The sequence below is a fragment of the Pongo abelii genome, chromosome 11 (genome assembly GCF_028885655.2).
Source record: "Pongo abelii isolate AG06213 chromosome 11, NHGRI_mPonAbe1-v2.0_pri, whole genome shotgun sequence".
Lineage (NCBI taxonomy): Eukaryota > Metazoa > Chordata > Mammalia > Primates > Hominidae > Pongo > Pongo abelii.
The window spans coordinates 82,158,329-82,177,098 of record NC_071996.2 but is presented as its reverse complement, the minus strand read 5'-3'; the positions used below and the strand labels follow the sequence as shown (position 1 = coordinate 82,177,098).

The following is an 18,770-nucleotide window of genomic DNA, read 5'->3' as shown; positions in this document are numbered from 1 at the left end:
GCTGGGATTACAGGCATGTGCCCAGCTAATTTTGTATTTTAAGTAGAGACAGGGTTTCTCCATGTTCGTCAGGCTGGTCTCGAACTCTCGACCTCAGGTGATCCGCCTGCCTCGGCCTCCCAAAGTGCTAGGATTGCAGGCATGAGCCACCTCTCCTGGCTGTCCCTCACCCTTTCAAACCACATGTCCTTTTAAAATTTAACTCATGTCCCTTGCCTTACTCAAAAGCCTCAAGATTTATCTTACTAAGGGCTTTGTCTTCAAATCTCCCTCTTCTCTACTCACTCTTGAAACACCTTTAGAATTTGCAGATATTATTTATATGGTATGTATTTATTGTATGTTTGTATAATGCATAGTCACATTTTTTTCTATCTAATAAATTGCTTTTTCAGAGCATCTAGTAAGTCACTCATTCACAACCATTTACTGCATGTCTACATGTCCCTGGCATTGTGCTAAGGAGAAAGGTTATTGTGATGAATTGGACAGAAGTTGCTCGCTGTCTAATAGAAATTGCTTCCTGTTGTATAATTCACCATAACATAATAGAGGATTGTGGTCATACTGAACAGTCAATTCATTTCATAACAGCTGCCTAAAAATATCAGATTGAGAGTTTGATGGTCCTTTATGAGGTAAAAGAATATAAAATTTCAGGAGCCGGTGAAAAGAGGCATCTGTAGACCCACCATGCTGTGTCTGCTTGCATGTCCCTTTCTTTATCCTAGTCCCAATGTCACATGGTTCTGGGGCCTCATCTTCAGTGCTAGAGTTTCAAGGATTATGTGTACTTGGAGGGGACATCAGATTTTCTGGCAAGACAAGTCTTTAGTCTTGGTGCTGTCCCAGGTCAGCATTTTTCAAGAGTAGAGTCAACTTGGAAAAAATGTCTATGTTGGGTGCTCTTCTTAAAAATTTTTATCTTATTCTACACTAATATTCGTAACAAATCTACAGATAATTTTAAAAAAAGAATTAGAAGAAGCAGAGGAAACAGGAAAATTTTAAGAGAAAAATTCTTATCTTCTCTCAGTGACCAAAATTTTATGTCTCTGTGGTAAAGTAGGCAAGCCTAATAAATACAAAAAAGGAGCAAAATATTATTGTATAAAACATTCCCACCAGCTCAGAAAATGTATTTCTAAATTAGTTGCTCTATGAACTTTAATCAATGATAGTGGCCTCTGAAAAACTTTTATCAAAAGCTTGCGAACCCATCCAACAACGAAGATCTGTTTTTACTTCCACCTTCTAGATTTTTGTGTTTAGAATTAAGTCTCACATCCCTTGGGGGTTGGAGAGACATGCTTTGGAATATTCTGGTTCCTTTACTTTTATAGTTGCTTTTGAGGGTGCTAAAGATGAATTGGAGTGCTGTTTAGCAATCTGTGAAGTTTCAACATCTTTGTAGAGCTCAGTAGGAATCTTGAAAAAACACTTTTTACAGATTCGCTTTCAATTTAGGTTTACCTTCCTTTTTATGTTCTGATACTTGAAATTTTTGAAAGACACAGATCATATAAATGATACCATTTTCATGAAATTCTAGTATCAGAGGGATTTAGCATATTTCAAAGACATTTTACATTGATTCTTTTAATGTACCCACATATGAAATAGGTTACATGTGTCATTGTTGTGCCCTTTTTGCAAATCAGAAGATTGAAGAATAGAATTGAGTCTTCTCATTTATTCTCGTAGAGAGCCCGACCACTGAAAACGAAAAACAAAAAATCTAAATATCAGAAAAGCAAAAGCTGGTCTCCACCATACTATATCTTGAACTTAAATATGTGTACTTCTCTCAGGTTATTCATGTGTGAAATATTTTTTTAAGTACCCAATAAATCCCATGGCTTCTAAAGTCAAGTTGAAAATTCTCCTTTGCAGTGTATTTGATTCAGGAGATAGATTCATCTTGTCAGCCTGTACTTGTTTTCTCTTATTGTGAGTACAGTTTCTTGAGCCAACTAAAGATCTGAGTGGTATTATAGAAAACATACCCGATATTTTTCACAGGCTTATGATTTACAAATAATTAGAGGTACATAGAATGAAATTCTCAAAACACATGTCTGGGCCTACTTAATTTCTGTGTTTTTCCCAGGTAGACCCAAACTTCTATATATAAGATGGTCCATTGCCATTATGGTGTGATCAAATCCATAAATATCTACATTTCCCAAAATGAGCTGAAGCTGTTAGATGCTAAAATGATTATGAATGACTGCTATCACATGGTACATTTTTGAAGCACTTACCTTTTGAAGGAAGTGGTAGCATTTATTTATTTAGTCAGTCACTCATTCATCAACTATATCCTACCTTCTCCAAAAAGCCATTTGGAGAGTTCTTTGGGACCTCAGAAAAGTGACTCTACTTATTTTGTTCTAAAGTAAACTTCTAACCGTCCTACCTGGCCTTGCCTCTGTTCATGCTGTCCAGGGAAGCAGAAACCAGAATAAAGGCGAGAACAAGGTAGGGTGATTCACTTCATTGTATAGGGAAAAAAGCACTGGACTAGGAGTTAGAAGACTCGTGTCTAGACTCATAGTCTTTGATCTCAAGAAAGTCACTTTGTGCCACTTTTCCTTATTTTCATGATGTAATACCTTCCTATTTTTACATCATGAAGATTTGAGTTTATTACATTTATGAGGAATTGAGGGTATATGACTGAATATTTAGAAAATTTTTGGAATTTAATGAGAGGCTGTGAAAAAATTATAAGTATATAACATATCCCCAGGCTATTTCTAATGACTTAAAATACCTATAAATATCAAATGAGATTATGTTTACAAAAGGATACTTAAAACAGCAAAGCTCTATTCTTACAATATTTATATTTTAATTAATGTTTCTATCCCTTTTATCTCTTTTTCCTAATTACCTCAAATAAACCAAGTTTTATGTTTATCACTTGGGCTGGCTGTGTACATTGGAGCAATCCTAATTAAGGTAGATGCTAAAGACATACATATGGCTAAGACCTTGAGTTTAAGAACTTAATACTCCAGTTTAAAATAGTTATTCCTGGTACTTAGCAGGTGCTCATTTTATGTTAGCTGAATGAGATAATGCTGGAGCATACTTAAAGATCACAGTCACTTGACTGCCTGGAAACAGTACAGAGGTGCTGCAGCTGAATTTGGAGCAGGGATTGGAAGAGAATATATTAAGTGGAGGTTGGGAATAAGCACAACCAGTTTGAGTGGATTCTATTTTTCCCTATTTACCTCCAGTGATAATTTAGGTTTCAAAGGCTACATGCCATTTTGAACCTGAGATCTGTGTACCTATGATACATTGTCATAGAGTAGTAAGACATAATGTTTTTTGCTGTATTTTAAAAATACTGTTGACTTCCAAATATAGACCCCTTATTCCCATGTTATTCATTAATCAAATTGCCACTAGGTTAAAATGGCCATTTAAAACACATTTTAAACTAAGTCATAATAATCAATGTATCAAATTATCCTTCATGTATTGATAATAGAAATTTATCCCAAAAATCCCTTGAACTTTGACTGTTACACATCTCCTTTTACGCTACCCACGCCTCCCCCTCCCACACACCTGTTTTCCTGAATTTAAATTGCCAATCACATGAAAAGGACCCCCTTAACCTGTGCTCCGAGCATGGCGTCTAATTGTAAGTTCGCTGCCTACTCAAAAAAGATTAGTAGTCTTAGATTCTATCCCAAAGTATTATATAGACCTCAAGGGTATGTACATATGCATAAAAAATATTTTTTCTCAGAATGCAGATATCAGCCTAAATAAAAAATTTTAAATTACACAGACTAAGATATTCATAGCTCTACAGCTGTTAGAACAGCAGATAAATCTACCAGTCTTTAGACTTCTGAGGTGGTGGGGGGAGTAAAACTGATACATCTTACATCAGTTCCCTCAGAAAATAACTATGTAGAAAGACAGCCTGTAGCATACAGCTCATTATTTCTTGTGCAATCAGACCTTCCATTGTCTTCAGAGAGTGCTGCTGCCTCACAGGCCTGGCCCCTTTAATGGATGAGTAGCTTCTAAAGAAGCATTGTGACACCCAGATGTAGAGTTCTTTGAAGCTATGCATCTGGGGAACCTTCATTTTGTTACAGTGCAAGGGTAATGTCAGAATTTCCTGGAGTCGGTCATCACAGGAAATTATCAGCAATTCATAGACTCCCTTTTACGTTTGCTTCAGCCTCTAGGGTAATCACAAAAGATTACAGTCTCCATTTCAGCTCTCATATCACTGAAATATCCTCTGCCGAGAGCATGATTGATTTCCAGAGGCCAGCTTTTAACCTCAGCTTTGGGAGGGCCAATGGAACTGTAGTGGTTTGATAACTGCCAACAACTGATATTGTGATATTGTTCTATTGTGAGGCAGAAATTTGGTGATTCTTGACTAATTATACAAAATCTTTTTAATAAAGTGGCATATCAACTTCTTGTGTTGTCAGGTGTAGGTATTTGTCCGATTATAATTAGTATTACAGGTTGTGGGGAGGCAGAAAGGTGAATAAAAATTTCAGATGAGTTTCATGAAGACTTTGAAGGGCCAAGCATCCTGATAGACTGAATTTCAGGAAAGAAAGCAGAATAATTCAGAAACATTTCTGAAAATCTTTATAAGGAGTGGATAGATTGTAAATACAAATGATTTTTGCCTCTTAACAGCCTTTTTGTGAATGTTACTGAGAGACTTGACATGTTTCATGACAACTTGCTACGTGGTTCTTGTAGGTTTCTCTTCATTGTTTGATTAGGAATTCTTGGTGCCGTATCCATGGCCAACATATAAGCAAACTAGATGTGTTTTTAACTTGGTGATTTCATTTGCTGTATTTATTTTTCTCTTACGTATGTGTTACTCTATTCAGAACATATAGAGGTAGAGAGGGCTTTGCGTATATTTGAAATAAATTTGGTAAATGAAATAGTTTTGCCTGGAAGTAACTGCATTTCCTTACAAATTCAGAAGAAAAGACAGTTCAATTTAAACTACTTTTGGTTTGAACCATAGCCTCCTTGCAATCATGTGAGAATAATTATAAATCAAATGGACAAATGTTGAATGTCAAGCTGAACCATTAACAGAGCCTTATTCAATAAAGCAATTATCACTGCAGAAAGCAGAGTGAAGCACTCTATTAAAGCTCTTTATTTTACTTTACAACTATTGTATATTTTGTACACTGTAAATGCAGAGACAAATTTAAACCAAAAACGTTTTCCACTAAGAAGAGCTATTATGTGTACACATACCTATTTATACAAAAGGGCAATAGCAAGATGAACAGATGACATAAAATATTTTTGCTATCAACTTTCCACAGAACCACTCAAGGACCACTTTCCTAGCTAAAGCCCTAAAATGTTAAGTGTGACAAAGTGAGCCTGTGAGGAGGAGAAGCAGTAGAATCAACATTGATATAACTGTGACATCCTTGGGTGGGAATCAGGGAAGGGGAAACAGATCTAACTATAGGATACCCAGTTAAAAAGGATATTTATTTATATATTTCTATTTATTTATTTATTTTTGAGATGGAGTCTCACTCTGTCACCCAGGCTGGAGTGCAGCAGCATGATCTCGGCTCACTGCACTTGAACCTCCCAGGTTCAAGCGATTCTCCTGCCTCAGCCTCCCCAGTAGCTGGGATTACAGGTGCCCACCACCACACCCAGCTGATTTTTGTATTTTTAGTAGAGATGGGGTTTTGCCATGTTAGCCAGGCTGATCTCAAACTCCTGACCTCAGGTGATCCTCCCACCTCGGTCTCCCAAAGTGCTGGGATTACAGGCATGAGCCACTGCACCCAGACTAAAGAGGAGTTTTAGATAAACAGCAAACAAATCATTTTTAATGTCAGTATGTGCCATGCAATGTTTGGCACATACTTTTTAAAATTATTTGCTGTTTACCCCTAAAATTCCACTTTAACTAGACATCTTATATTATTACTTGCTAAATCTGGCAAACATAGAAGGAGATCTGGGTTCAGGTGTTACCTGAGGAGGCTCAAATAAGTCACTAAAATTCTCCAAATCTTTCTTCATTTTCAAGCGAGAAAGACTAAAATCAGGCTGGTAGATCTGGGGCCTGATCTATCTGCTTTCACCAGAACTCAGTTTCTAAAAACTGAATTTTATTCTATTGAGTTTCCAGTTAGGATTTTGTTTGGGTGGGTGGGGGAGGTTCTGGGGCTTAAACGAAAACAATTTTTTTTTTTGAAGTTTGAAAATGTAGATGATCCGTGACATTTTACCACTGTGTAATGGTTATGTGGCATGCGGAATTAAGAGCCCAAAATATTTAAGATTAGAACACTGCACATTAGTTAATTTGTCTAGAGCTTCACTAGTGCTCAATTGTCATGTTTCTTCTTAGTGAAAGGGTAAGAAATGTGTTGGCCACCATTTTGGGGAAAAACGCTTCATTTCCATTTAGCTTTGCAAAATGAAGAAATATATTCAAACAGAAATATATTCAAAGGCCCAGGTTTCTCTTTTGCACTTCTTCCTGCCTGGTGGAGTTTTCTTTTCATCTTACACCTTTTTAATTTGTGTCATGGACCTCAGCATCAGGATATATCTGATTAGTTACTGAACAGCCTTTCAAACTTAGCTTTGACAGAATGGTTTTGAAAGGATGTCAGTTAATGCATGTGGCTGTTCAGGAGATGTATTGATTTTTAGATCAAGAAAGTTTATTACTCCTCTAGTCTCTTAGAAAGCCCTTGTAACATATTTTTGAGCTCGTTTACCAAAAAACAAGTAATTGTATCCTTATTTGGATTTGGAGATTTAGCACCAGTGTTTTTTTAAACTACATCTATAAGTATCGGCAAGTATTCTTCAGTTACTCGTATACTTTTTTTCCTCTCCTAAAAAATAAAGAATCCTATTTTATAAAAAGATATTTCTCAGATTTATTTTTGGCACTGAATTTTATGTTATGGAAATTTAATTTGAGGACAATTTTGGGGATTGTTTTCAAGTCACTATTTAAAAAGAAAACAAAAGGCCAAAAACTGTTTACTGTCTTTTAGCTCAGATATTTGGCCTGTCCTTCCAAACTTTGGGATGGATCTCTCTTCACATGTGCTATGGAATAACCGTTTCTCATGTCCTACACTCAAATGAATCTCTATTTCACATTTTACACATCTACTGAAAAATTATTTTTTAGTCTGTATTCCTGAAATACTTCTCATTTCATTTCACCCGAAGGAGATACAATACTAAATAAGGAAACACCCAACCCATTTTATTTAGATTATCTCGGTGAATCTAGTTTCTGTTCCTATCACTCAGAATAGTATACTATAACCAGTTTTGTTCGTATTTATCTTTGGGTGATAGAGTTTATTGTCAATTATATAAGTCTTGAGCTATTCGTTGTTGCTGTTTAAATATGAATATATCTCACTGAGAAGTATAAAGTATAAGTACTTTGAGGACAGTAACTTCTCCACATACAAAACATATTGATAGCACTTATCATCATTTTATTTCTTCTTCTAGGCTACTAAAATTCACAACAGAGGCAAATTCTTATTAATTCCCTGAAAGATTTCCAGGTAGTTTTTCATTTTGCTTGAAACATCTATAATTTTCTCATTTTTTTTCAAAAGGGCATCTACTAATATCATATGAACCTTTTGTTATGCATGATCTTTGAAAGATGTTACAGATCTTTAAAATCTTATGTATACTTTGACCAAAAATTAGGAACATCAAATCTTGAAGATAAAATGAAAACCCTATCAAGAACTTTCTTAGCATCCTGATGGAAAAATACCTGTCTCCCCTAATGACTTCCAGTCATATCTAAGCGTTTGCTTATTCAAGAATGGAAACAAACAAAGAAAAGCACAGAGTTTTCTTAGACGACATAATTCGGCTCATTACCTTAATGCTTTTTCCCTACATTGAAAATAGTAGTTGCATTTGGGGTTGAGGGTGGTCTGGGCTTCTTTAATAAATCACATTAACCAACCAGACCTTTCAGTGTGCATTTAAAACCTGAATATGAACACCTATGTGATAGAATTTCAGTTATTTAGTTTACTCATTTAAAACTCAAATAGGAACATCAGCTCCAAAAACATTGCTGGGTATTGTGTGTTAGTGACTATGAGGTATAAGTAAACATTTAACTAAGTCCCATACCCATTTCAGAAATAAACTGAAAGTCTTATTTGTTAAACTGAACTTTTTGAAAAGCTCTTTGAAGTGGCTTCTTAAATTACCCAGCAGCATAACTACAGCTTTGCTGCATCACTCTTGATCCCCACAGCATGGAAAGTCACCAGGCATGTGGAGCTAGCCAGGAAAATGGAACATTTTAACATTTGGACTGACCATATTTGTTACATACAAGGATCTACTGTGAGAGTTAGACATTCAGCTTCAGTCAGGTACCCAGGCCTAACCTTATGGCATCTCCTATTAACAAAGTAACTATTGTCTGAAGAAGAACTTAAGAATTTTTTTTTTCTACTCAGAACAGTTTAAAAATTATCTGTCGAAAGCATTACTAGATTTCCACTAAAGAGAAGGAGATGGTGAAATCACCAATTCATTTGCTTTTAGCTTTTTTACTTTTACCATTTGGTAACTCCTTATGGTTCTAAAAGTATAAAAGATGAAAAACATTATTTTGTTGTAATATCCTCACACAAAACTGTTAGCGCTTAGACAACATATGTATTTATTTTAAAGACAAAAGAAGTAACTCATGGTCATTTTGCTATTCACTCACCAAGTTCCAGGCCAACCGCACTGTACAGAAACCTGTTAGAAAGGTCTCCAGATGAAAGGTGTCTAGTACTTAGCACTCATCCTTAGAGAACTTTCAAAATGCAGATTACTTTAGTTTATCTTTCTTCTTGGGATTATGATGATGGTGGTAGCTCTGAGATCAGTTGTTGTCTTGCTACTTGGTAATTGAAAAAAATCCTCTGCAGGCATCTCACAGACTGACAGACTGTGTTGGAAGCTGAGGAGCATGTCTCTTAGTCTACAGGTTTTACCGATTATATGAGTCTGGATTCTGTATCAACTTCTCTAAATCATGGAAGAGTGTTTTGTTTTTTGGTTTTTTTTGCATATTTGGTATGACTTTACATGTAAAAGTATCTGAATTACAGTGGGTATCAAGGCAAGAAAAATGTGTTTTTAAAAATTCTTCATGGTAAAATATTGTTTCTTTCCCATTCTTCTATTTTATTTTATTTTTCAATGCTACTTACAACCCTCTGAAAATACCTTATTTATTACTTTAGAGATTTGGGTCTGGGTCTTCCCAACTAGAATGTTGGATATTTGAAAGCCTATTCTCCACTGTATGTCCAGCTCCTAAAACAATGTATGAAAGGTACTTAATAAACTTTTATTATATCAATAAAATTTCAAGAAAAATATAGTAAATATATAAACAAATTGGAAATCATACATTTCTAAATGTGTAATATGTTGAAAAGGAGCAAAAATTCCTAAGGAGAGAACTGAATATTTAAAGTTGATATGAAACCCTTACCTCTGAAAGAGTTGTACCTCTTACAACCAGAGTCATCTAGAAAAAGGACATTATTTTATGACAGAAACCCCAAAATAAAATGAAGATGAAATTTCTCCAAAAAAAAAATGACCAGAAAATACAGAGTTCAGTCTTCTTTTCAAAACAGATCTTCAAGATACATCACAGGATTTTTTTTTTTCTTGACTTTAGTCATCCTTTCTGTCAATGGAATATACAACTATTGTTTGGTAAATCCCAGAGCTTTTCAAAGGAGGCCTAACAATATGGAATTAGAGTGAAATATATCAAGCTTTCTAAATTCGTATTTTAGAAAACAGAGGAAAAAAATGAAATGCTATTCTGTACTCTACTCTGATAGGCTGCCTCATCTCTGGGCTGACTCCCTTGTGTTTTCTATCGGGAATATATGCTGCCATTAAGGAAGCCCTAGAAAATTGGGAAAAACTGAAATCCTGGGGTCCCGCTTAGTTTCGGCAGCTATTAGATGTTGCCAATAGTCAACCAGCCTCAAAATACTTAAAAGCCTGCAACATTTTGATAAAATAGTAGTAGTAGCAATAGTAATAAAGCTTCACTGGATCCAGGACTTAGATGTAATGTAACCTGTCTATTAGTTTCTGAAGTATGTGTTGTGTTGTTATTGCCTTTATAACAGTTCTGAGTGACTGGTTAACTTTCTGCTTGGGTAGTTGTATCCCAGTGAAAGGAGGGTCCCAGTTAATGTTGTTGCAAGCCACAACCAATATGTGGTTTCAGCAAAGAGCTGGGGATTCTTGAGGAAACCATCTCCCCAAACATTTGACCCTTGGTTTAATAAAGTTTGTGGAGAGAGTGACATGCCATTCATCTTCCTTTCAGCAGAACTGATAACATTCAGGTGAACCCTTGTCAGGGTGCTCTGGGTAGGAGAAGCAGTGTCAGCAAGGCAAGCCTCAGCTTTTACGCACTCCAGATGCAAACATGCAGATCCCATGGTGCATGCACTCCCTGTGTAATGTTCTATTTGCTGTATTTTTTTTTTCTTTCTTTTTTCTTTTTTATTTTTTTTTTGAGACAGAGTTTTGTTCTTGTTGCCCAGGTTGGAGTGCAATGGTGCAATCTCAGCTCACTGCAACCTCCACCTCCCGGGTTCAAGCGATTCTCCTGCCTCAGCCTCCCGAGTAGCTGGGATTGCAGGCATGTGCCACCATGCCTGGCTAATTCTGTATTTTTTTTTTTTTTTAGTAGCGACAGGGTTTCTCCATGTTGGTCAGGCTGGTCTTCAACTCCTGACCTGAGGTGATCCACCTGCCTCAGCATCCCAAAGTGCTGGGATTATAGGCGTGAGCCACCGCGCCTGGCCATGTGGTGTATTTTTAATGAGCCTTCTGAATTGAAATCCAAAATAGTACAAAGTTCTATAGTTCCAGCCTGGGCAACATGGTGAAACCCTGTCTCTACAAAAAATCAGCTGAGCATGGTGGCACATACCTGGAATCCCAGCTACCCAGAAGGCTGAGTTGGGAGAATCACTTGAGCCCAAGAGGCAGAGGTTGCAGTGACCCAGACTGAGCCACTGCACTCCAGCCTGGGTGACAGAAGAGACACTGTGTTAAAAAAAAAAAAAAAAAAATTCTGTGGTTAAACTAGTGTTGCCAACAATATGCAATCCTTTGTATTTCTTGATCTTTGTATATTTTGATCTTTAAGAGAAAAAAATTATCTTTGTTATTGCTGTATCTGTTTTCTTTCTATTGAAGTTTTCAAGAATTTTTAAAAAGTAAAACATCAACATAAAAGGCGTATGGTCAGAGTCTTTAAATATGAAAGACAAAACCCATTTTAAAGTAACTTTAGAGAAATATTGCTCTTCAGTGACACAGCTATCACTTAAACATGTTGTTTCATGAATATTTGAAGTTCTGTTGAGACCCTATGGTCACATCCTTTCCCATAAGGCTGATATTCAAAAAGGAAGGGATAAAAAATAGTTATTCTCTTTGTACTACTGTAATAATGATAACGATGCTGATAATAATCATGTCTGCCTCATGTGATGATGGAGACTGTAATACCACAATATCACAGTTTAAAAGTTGATACTTAGCCAAACTTCCAGAAGGCCCAAAGTCACAAGGGTTTGTAGCCGCGATCTGCTTAGCAGCAAATCAAGGACAGGTGCAAATGATGACTGCCGCTTGCAAACACGTAATTTCTAAATATTCCCAGGACTTTTTTTTTCTGTGTGCAAACCCAACAGTTATAATGAGGAAAGAAGACAGGGCAGCCCAAATTTTTATTTATGGCTTTCCTGAAGTTGCACAGGAAGTAATGGGCTTATCCTAAGAATATCAGAAAGAGAAAACCTAGACTCGCTTTTTCAGAAAACTTTTCCTTAAGCACCTTAGGTTTGTGTAGGCAGCAACCTTCCAGGCTGCAGAAATTCCAGGAATGCTTATCCATTCTTCTCCAAACCCATACCCTTTAGCAGTGGGATGCAATACACTCATGATTCTCGCAGTGTTCCTTTAGCAGGGAACAATGTTGGGGGAGATTCCTACCTGTGTTTGAATGCTGACCTATGAACTTGAGGGTGATTCATTATTGAACCTCTCAAAGCCTTTGATTCCTCATTTGTTAAAGGAGGATAATAATCATGTCTGCCTCATGTGATGATGGAGACTACAGGAGGTAATTCCTTAGTATAGTTCCCAGCAACTCTCAGTAAATAAAAGCTCCTCTTATAATGATGTTTATTATTGTTATTACACAGCTAGAAAAAAGAAAAAGAAAATACCCCTGGGAGAATAACACATGGATGTCACTGTCAGAGGGAAAAAAAAAACCCAAAGTATGGGTGGGGGAAGAGGAGACAGACCTTTTTGTGCCTCTCATGCCTCATTGTTTTGCTTAACGGCAACTTCTTTTCCCAGCCTCCAATTGAGTAGAGTTTGTACTACCTTTTTCACTTTTTTAACTTTTTAAATTATGCCCTTTTTTGTGTTTTACTCATTTTCCTATCCAGTCTGAGACAGCATCTAAAACATATTGGACCTCTAGAAATATTTGCTCGATGGCTGACTTTAAATTTTTTTTTTTTTTTTTTTTTTTGAGACGGAGTCTCGCTCTGTCACCCAGGCTGGAGGGCAGTGGCACGATCTCGGCTCACTGCAAGCTCTGCCTCCCGGGTTCACATCATTCTCCTGCCTCAGCCTCCCAAGTAGCTGGGACTACAGGTGCCCACCACCACGCCCGGCTAATTTTTTTTAATTTTAGTAGAGACGGGGTTTTACCTTGTTAGCCAGGATTGTCACTATCTCCTGACCTCGTGATCCGCTGGCCTTGGCCTCCCAAAGTGCTGAGATTACAGGCGTCAGCCACCGCACCCGGCTGACTTTAAATTTTTTTTTTTTCCTTGTAGAGGAAGTATACTTTATTTTTATAATTTTTTTATTTTTATTTTTTATTATTATTATACTTTAAGTTTTAGGGTACATGTGCACAACGTGCAGGTTAGTTACATATGTATACATGTGCCATGAACTCATCATTTAACATTAGGTATATCTCCAAATGCTATCCCTCCCCCCTCCCCCCACCCCACAACAGGCCCTGGTGTGTGATGTTCCCCTGCCTGTGTCCATGTGTTCTCATTGTTCAATTCCCACCTATGAGTGAGAACATGTGGTGTTTGGTTTTTTGTCCTTGCGATAGTTTGCTGAGAATGATGGTTTCCAATTTCATCCATGTCCCTACAAAGGACATGAACTCATCACTTTTTATGGCTGCATAGTATTCCATGGTGTATATGTGCCACATTTTCTTAATCAAGTCTATCATTATTGGACATTTAGGTTGGTTCCAAGTCTTTGCTATTGTGAATAGTGCCGCAATAAACATACGTGTGCATGTGTCTTTATAGCAGCATGATTTATAGTCCTTTGGGTATATACCCAGTAATGGGATGGCTGGGTCAAATGGTATTTCTAGTTCTAGATCCCTGAGGAATCGCCACACTGACTTCCACAATGGTTGAACTAGTTTACAGTCCCACCAACAGTGTAAAAGTGTTCCTATTTCTCCACATCCTCTCCAGCACCTGTTGTTTCCTGACTTTTTAATGGTTGCCATTCTACCTGGTGTGAGATGGTATCTCATTGTGGTTTTGATTTGCATTTCTCTGATGGCCAGTGATGGTGAGCATTTTTTCATGTATTTTTTGGCTGCATAAATGTCTTCTTTTGAGAAGTGTCTGTTCACATCCTTCGACCACTTTTTGATGGGGTTGTTTGTTTTTTTCTTGTAAATTTGTTGGAGTTCATTGTAGATTCTGGATATTAGCCCTTTGTCAGATGAGTAGGTTGTGAAAATTTTCTCCCATTTTGTAGGTTGCCTGTTCACTCTGATGATAGTTTCTTTTTGCTGTGCAGAAGCTCTTTAGTTTAATTATATCCCATTTGTCAATTTTGGCTTTTGTTGCCATTGCTTTTGGTGTTTTAGACATGAAGTCCTTGCCCATGCCTATGTCCTGAATGGTAATGCCTAGGTTTTCTTCTAGGGTTTTTATGGTTTTAGGTCTAACGTTTAAGTCTTTAATCCATCTTGAATTAATTTTTGTATAAGGTGTAAGGAAGGGATCCAGATTCAGCTTTCTACATATGGCTAGCCAGTTTTCCCAGCACCATTTATTAAATAGGGAATCCTTTCCCCATTGCTTGTTTTTCTCAGGTTTGTCAAAGATCAGATAGTTGTAGATATGTGGCGTTATTTCTGAGGGCTCTGTTCTGTTCCATTGATCTGTATCTCTGTTTTGGTACCAGTACCATGCTGTTTTGGTTACTGTAGCCTTGTAGTATAGTTTGAAGTCAGGTAGCAAGACTAATAAGAAAAGAGAGAAGAATCAAATAGATGCAATAAAAAATGATAAAGGGGATATCACCACCGATCCCACAGAAATACAAACTACCATCAGAGAATACTACAAACACCTCTACGCAAATAAACTAGAAAATCTAGAAGAAATGGATAAATTCCTCAACACATACACCCTCCCAAGACTAAACCAGGAAGAAATTGACTCTCTGAATAGACTAATAACAGGCTCTGAAATTGTGGCAATAATCAATAGCTTACCAACCAAAAAGGGTCCAGGACCAGATGGATTCACAGCCGAATTCTACCAGAGGTACAAGGAGGAACTGGTACCATTCCTTCTGAAACTATTCCAATCAATAGAAAAAGAGGGAAACCTCCCTAACTCATTTTATGAGGCCAGCATCATCCTGACACCAAAGCCGGGCAGAGACACAACCAAAAAAGAGAATTTTAGACCAATATCCTTGATGAACATTGATGCAAAAATCCTCAATAAAATACTGGCAAATCGATTCCAGCAGCACATCAAAAAGCTTATCCACCATGATCAAGTGGGCTTCCTCCCTGGGATGCAAGGCTGGTTCAATATACACAAATCAATAAATGTAATCCAGCATATAAACAGAACCAAAGACAAAAACCACATGATTATCTCAATAGATGCAGAAAAGGCCTTTGACAAAATTCAACAGCCCTTCATGCTAAAAACTCTCAATAAATTAGGTATTGATGGGACATATCTCAAAATAATAAGAGCTATCTATGACAAACCCACAGCCAATATCATACTAAATGGGCAAAAACTGGAAGCATTCCCTTTGAAAACTGGCACAAGACAGGGATGCCCTCTCTCACCACTCCTATTCAACATAGTGTTGGAAGTTCTGGCCAGGGCAATTAGGTAGGAGAAGGAAGTAAAGGGTGTTCAATTAGGAAAAGAGGGAATCAAATTGACCCTGTTTGCAGATGACATGATTGTATATCTAGAAAACCCCATTGTCTCAGCCCAAAATCTCCTTAAGCTGATAAGCAACTTCAGCAAAGTCTCAGGATACAAAATCAATGTACAAAAATCACAAGTATTCTTATACACCAATAACAGACAAACAGAGAGCCAAATCATGAGTGAACTCCCATTCACAATTGCGACTTTAAATTTTAAAAGTAAAGAACCTGGTTTCTATTTCTGTTTAATAGAAGAGCTACCAGGGCCTACTATACTGGATAAGTAATAAATGCTTACCAAATGCTTTTTAGAACATTGGTTAAAATAGATCGTTAAGTTTAAGGTAAGATTTCCCCATCTTTACAAATAGTATGGGCTGGGCAAGGTGGTTTACGTCTGTAATCCCAGCACTTTGAAAGGCTAAGGCAGGAGGATCACATGAGGCCAGAAGTTCAAGACCAGCCTGGGCAACATAGTGAGACCCTGTCTCTCCAATAAATAAATAAAATTTTTAAAAAAAATTTAGCTGGGCACAGTGGCACATGCCTGTAGTCCTAGGTACTCGGGAGGCTGAAGTGAGAGGATCATTTGATCCTATGAGTTTAAGGCTTCAGTCACGCCACTGCTCTCCAGACTGAGCAACACAATGAGTCACTAAGAATAAAATAAATAGTATAGATAAAAGAAAGTCTTGTACAATTCTCGAGTGGTATTTTTGTTTCATAGTGGGGGTGATGCCCAGTTCCCATCCCAGTGTTACCTGATGGCTAGTTAAATCCTTTTAAGACTCTTATAAGAATAAAACTCAAATTTCATGCCTCTTGAAAAGTACTGGGATAGTTGAACAAGTTTATAATTCTATTTTCTCTGCCTAAAGTCCCATGTAGCAAAATTTTCTAGAGTCTAAATATAATCTAGTATTATGTCAAGTCGCTTGAGCACACAGCCCTCATCTTAGATTCATCCTACCTTTAGTGAAGTGCTGCAGTGTGTTTATTTTCCCTGTGTCTAGGTTTCACTTGCAGCTGCATATTTTTATATGACTTTTTACACTGTGGAGATGTAAATTACTTTTTGGTTTACCCAGAGAAAGTAATGCTCTTTTAAAAAAAACGCACACAGATTTGTAGTCCCTGTAATCTTGAAGACACCAAAAAAAAAAATTGTTCTTATTTTGATATTGAAAATATGATAGATGATATAAGGCCAGCTTCATTAATTTGTTTTATAAGTACTACAATATAATTGTTAATTTGTCTGTACATGGCCTCCAATTACCTCCTCAATTCCTGGTAACAGCTGCAACCTCATCTTTCACTTTTATTACCTACCAGTTAATTGCACTAATAGGTCTTGCTTTTCATTTCTGCATGATTTTCATTAGAGAAAGTGGCAAGTGTTAACTTTTGATGCCTTTTAGTTAGTGTTTCAGGCTTTTTACTCAAAGAAAAGCAAGGAAAATGGGTTCTTTAAATGTTCATGTAATTGTGCTTCCTAGCCTCAAAATTCCAGATGACTGCTTCTAACTTTTACTTTTTTAGAAAAGAAGAGGCTTATTTGGGACCAATAAATTTTGCCAGGTAAGGAATATTGGTAGCTAGATCTATGTGGTAGGGTATTTTTTTTCTTTAAAAAAGCATCTTTAGTATTATTTCCTAATGAATTATACTTTTCTCAATCCATAGGCAGCTTTTTTTGCACAATGTGAACTAACATGAGCTAATTTAATATGACTACTTAATAAGACATTTGTTAATGTAAAAGATATAAACATTTAAGAAATATTTTTGAAAGTACTTGTTCATTTTTAACAATCGAATGTCTATAAAATGCCAAATGAATCTTTAAAAATGAGAATTTGTTATGTAGTTGCAGTACCTCCAGTATTTTTTGAGTAGTCTACACATGAAATCATTATGATATAGAAACATAGTTTTGACTGTACTAACATGAGTTACTTGCATTTATCACATTTTAAGATTTATGATAATGTTTTTATTAATTCTGAACTTTTTATTCATCCTGAAACTTGATGATAGAATGAAAGAATTATCATCGATTTAGTTACATGCATCTCATTATGACTACAGAGAACTGTTTTTGCACTAGCAGAGAAAAAAATTTAAGTTAACATAAATTAACATCATAGTTGTTTTGTCTAGCTTTTAGAGCATTGTACTAATGCTGAGAACAAAAATTGAGAATTTTACCACTTTATACTTTTTAAAAAGGTATCTGAAAGCCCTCTTCATTACTGTCACATTTGGATCCCATTGAAATGACTCGAGTATTTGTAGTTATTGCATCAGAGGGCAAATACTCAAAACATTAGCTTGACAGTGTCTGTTTCAAAATCAGATAAAGTGACAAGTGGGGCATTCTTTTTTATTCCAATTAAAGTCTCTATTCAACTAAATCATCTAAATCATGTCCCCCAAAATAACATTTAAATATAAAAATATAACTATAGAATTTAATGATAAACAGCAGAAGAAGAGATTTAGACTAGAAGAAAAAGTGAATCTTTTCCAGAAACCTTAAGGAAATACAGAATCAAGAGGAAAATAAAGAAAATCTGTTCCAAGTGAGACAGATGGGGGTACAATCTTGATACAATTAGTGATAAGTTATCCACAGGATGAAAAGGCAGAAAGAGTTAATGACAAGTAGCAAAGAAAGTGTAAAAGGGCTGTGCTTATTTAGTTGATTTTATGAGAAAAATTAGGATTACATATACAAACTGGAGGAGCCAATTCTGAGGGGAGTTTCATGAAGGAACCTTCTTAATCTGGTGCTTTTTAGAGAGCAGATGGATGGAAACTTGCCTACCTTTCTATTTGGAGTTCTCAGTCTCAACTCACCTTTCAGAATGGAGAGCTCTCAGCCTTGGAGACACAAGGGCATACTTTCAGGCCAATGTGATGCAAATGTGAGATTTGAGCAGAATAAAACTATTAGGGGCCGGGCACGATGGCTCACGCCTGTAATCCCAGCACTTTGGGAGGACAAGTCAGGCAGATCGCCTGAGGTCAGGAGTTCGAGACCAGCCTGGCCAACATGAAGAAACCCTGTCTCTACTAAAAACACACACACACACACACACAAAAAACTGGCCAGGTGCAGTGGTGGGTGCCTATAATCCCAGCTACTCAGGAGGCTGAGACAGGAGAATTGCTTGAACTCAAGAAGCAGAGGTTTCAGTGAGCTGATATCGCACCACTGCACTCCAGCCTGGGCCATGGAGCAAGACTCTGCCTCAAAACAAAAACAAAAACAAAAACAAAAAAAAACTATTAGGAGTTATGTAAAAAATTATGTAGGCAGCTAACAATTTTTAAAACTTGATGGGAATATTTATTTTCAAAGATTTTGTTGGAGATGTCAATAGATATAATAGTCTACTAAGAC

At 36.6% G+C, this 18,770-nt stretch overlaps 1 protein-coding gene across 9 annotated transcripts in view; it reads left to right on the top strand.

Annotated features, from left to right (window-relative positions):
- The window catches only part of ZNF385B (zinc finger protein 385B), a 420,524-nt gene that overhangs the window by 321,697 nt on the left and 80,057 nt on the right, over window positions 1–18,770 (top strand). For 4 of the 9 annotated variants that reach the window (XM_024243898.2, XM_063712902.1, XM_063712901.1 and 1 more), the window contains one exon: window positions 16,904–16,942. The exons of the other annotated variants lie outside the window; for them this stretch is intronic. In XM_024243898.2, the coding sequence (XP_024099666.1) occupies window positions 16,904–16,942 (39 nt within the window). The remainder of the gene's footprint in view (window positions 1–16,903; window positions 16,943–18,770) is intronic. 9 annotated transcript variants of the gene reach the window in all.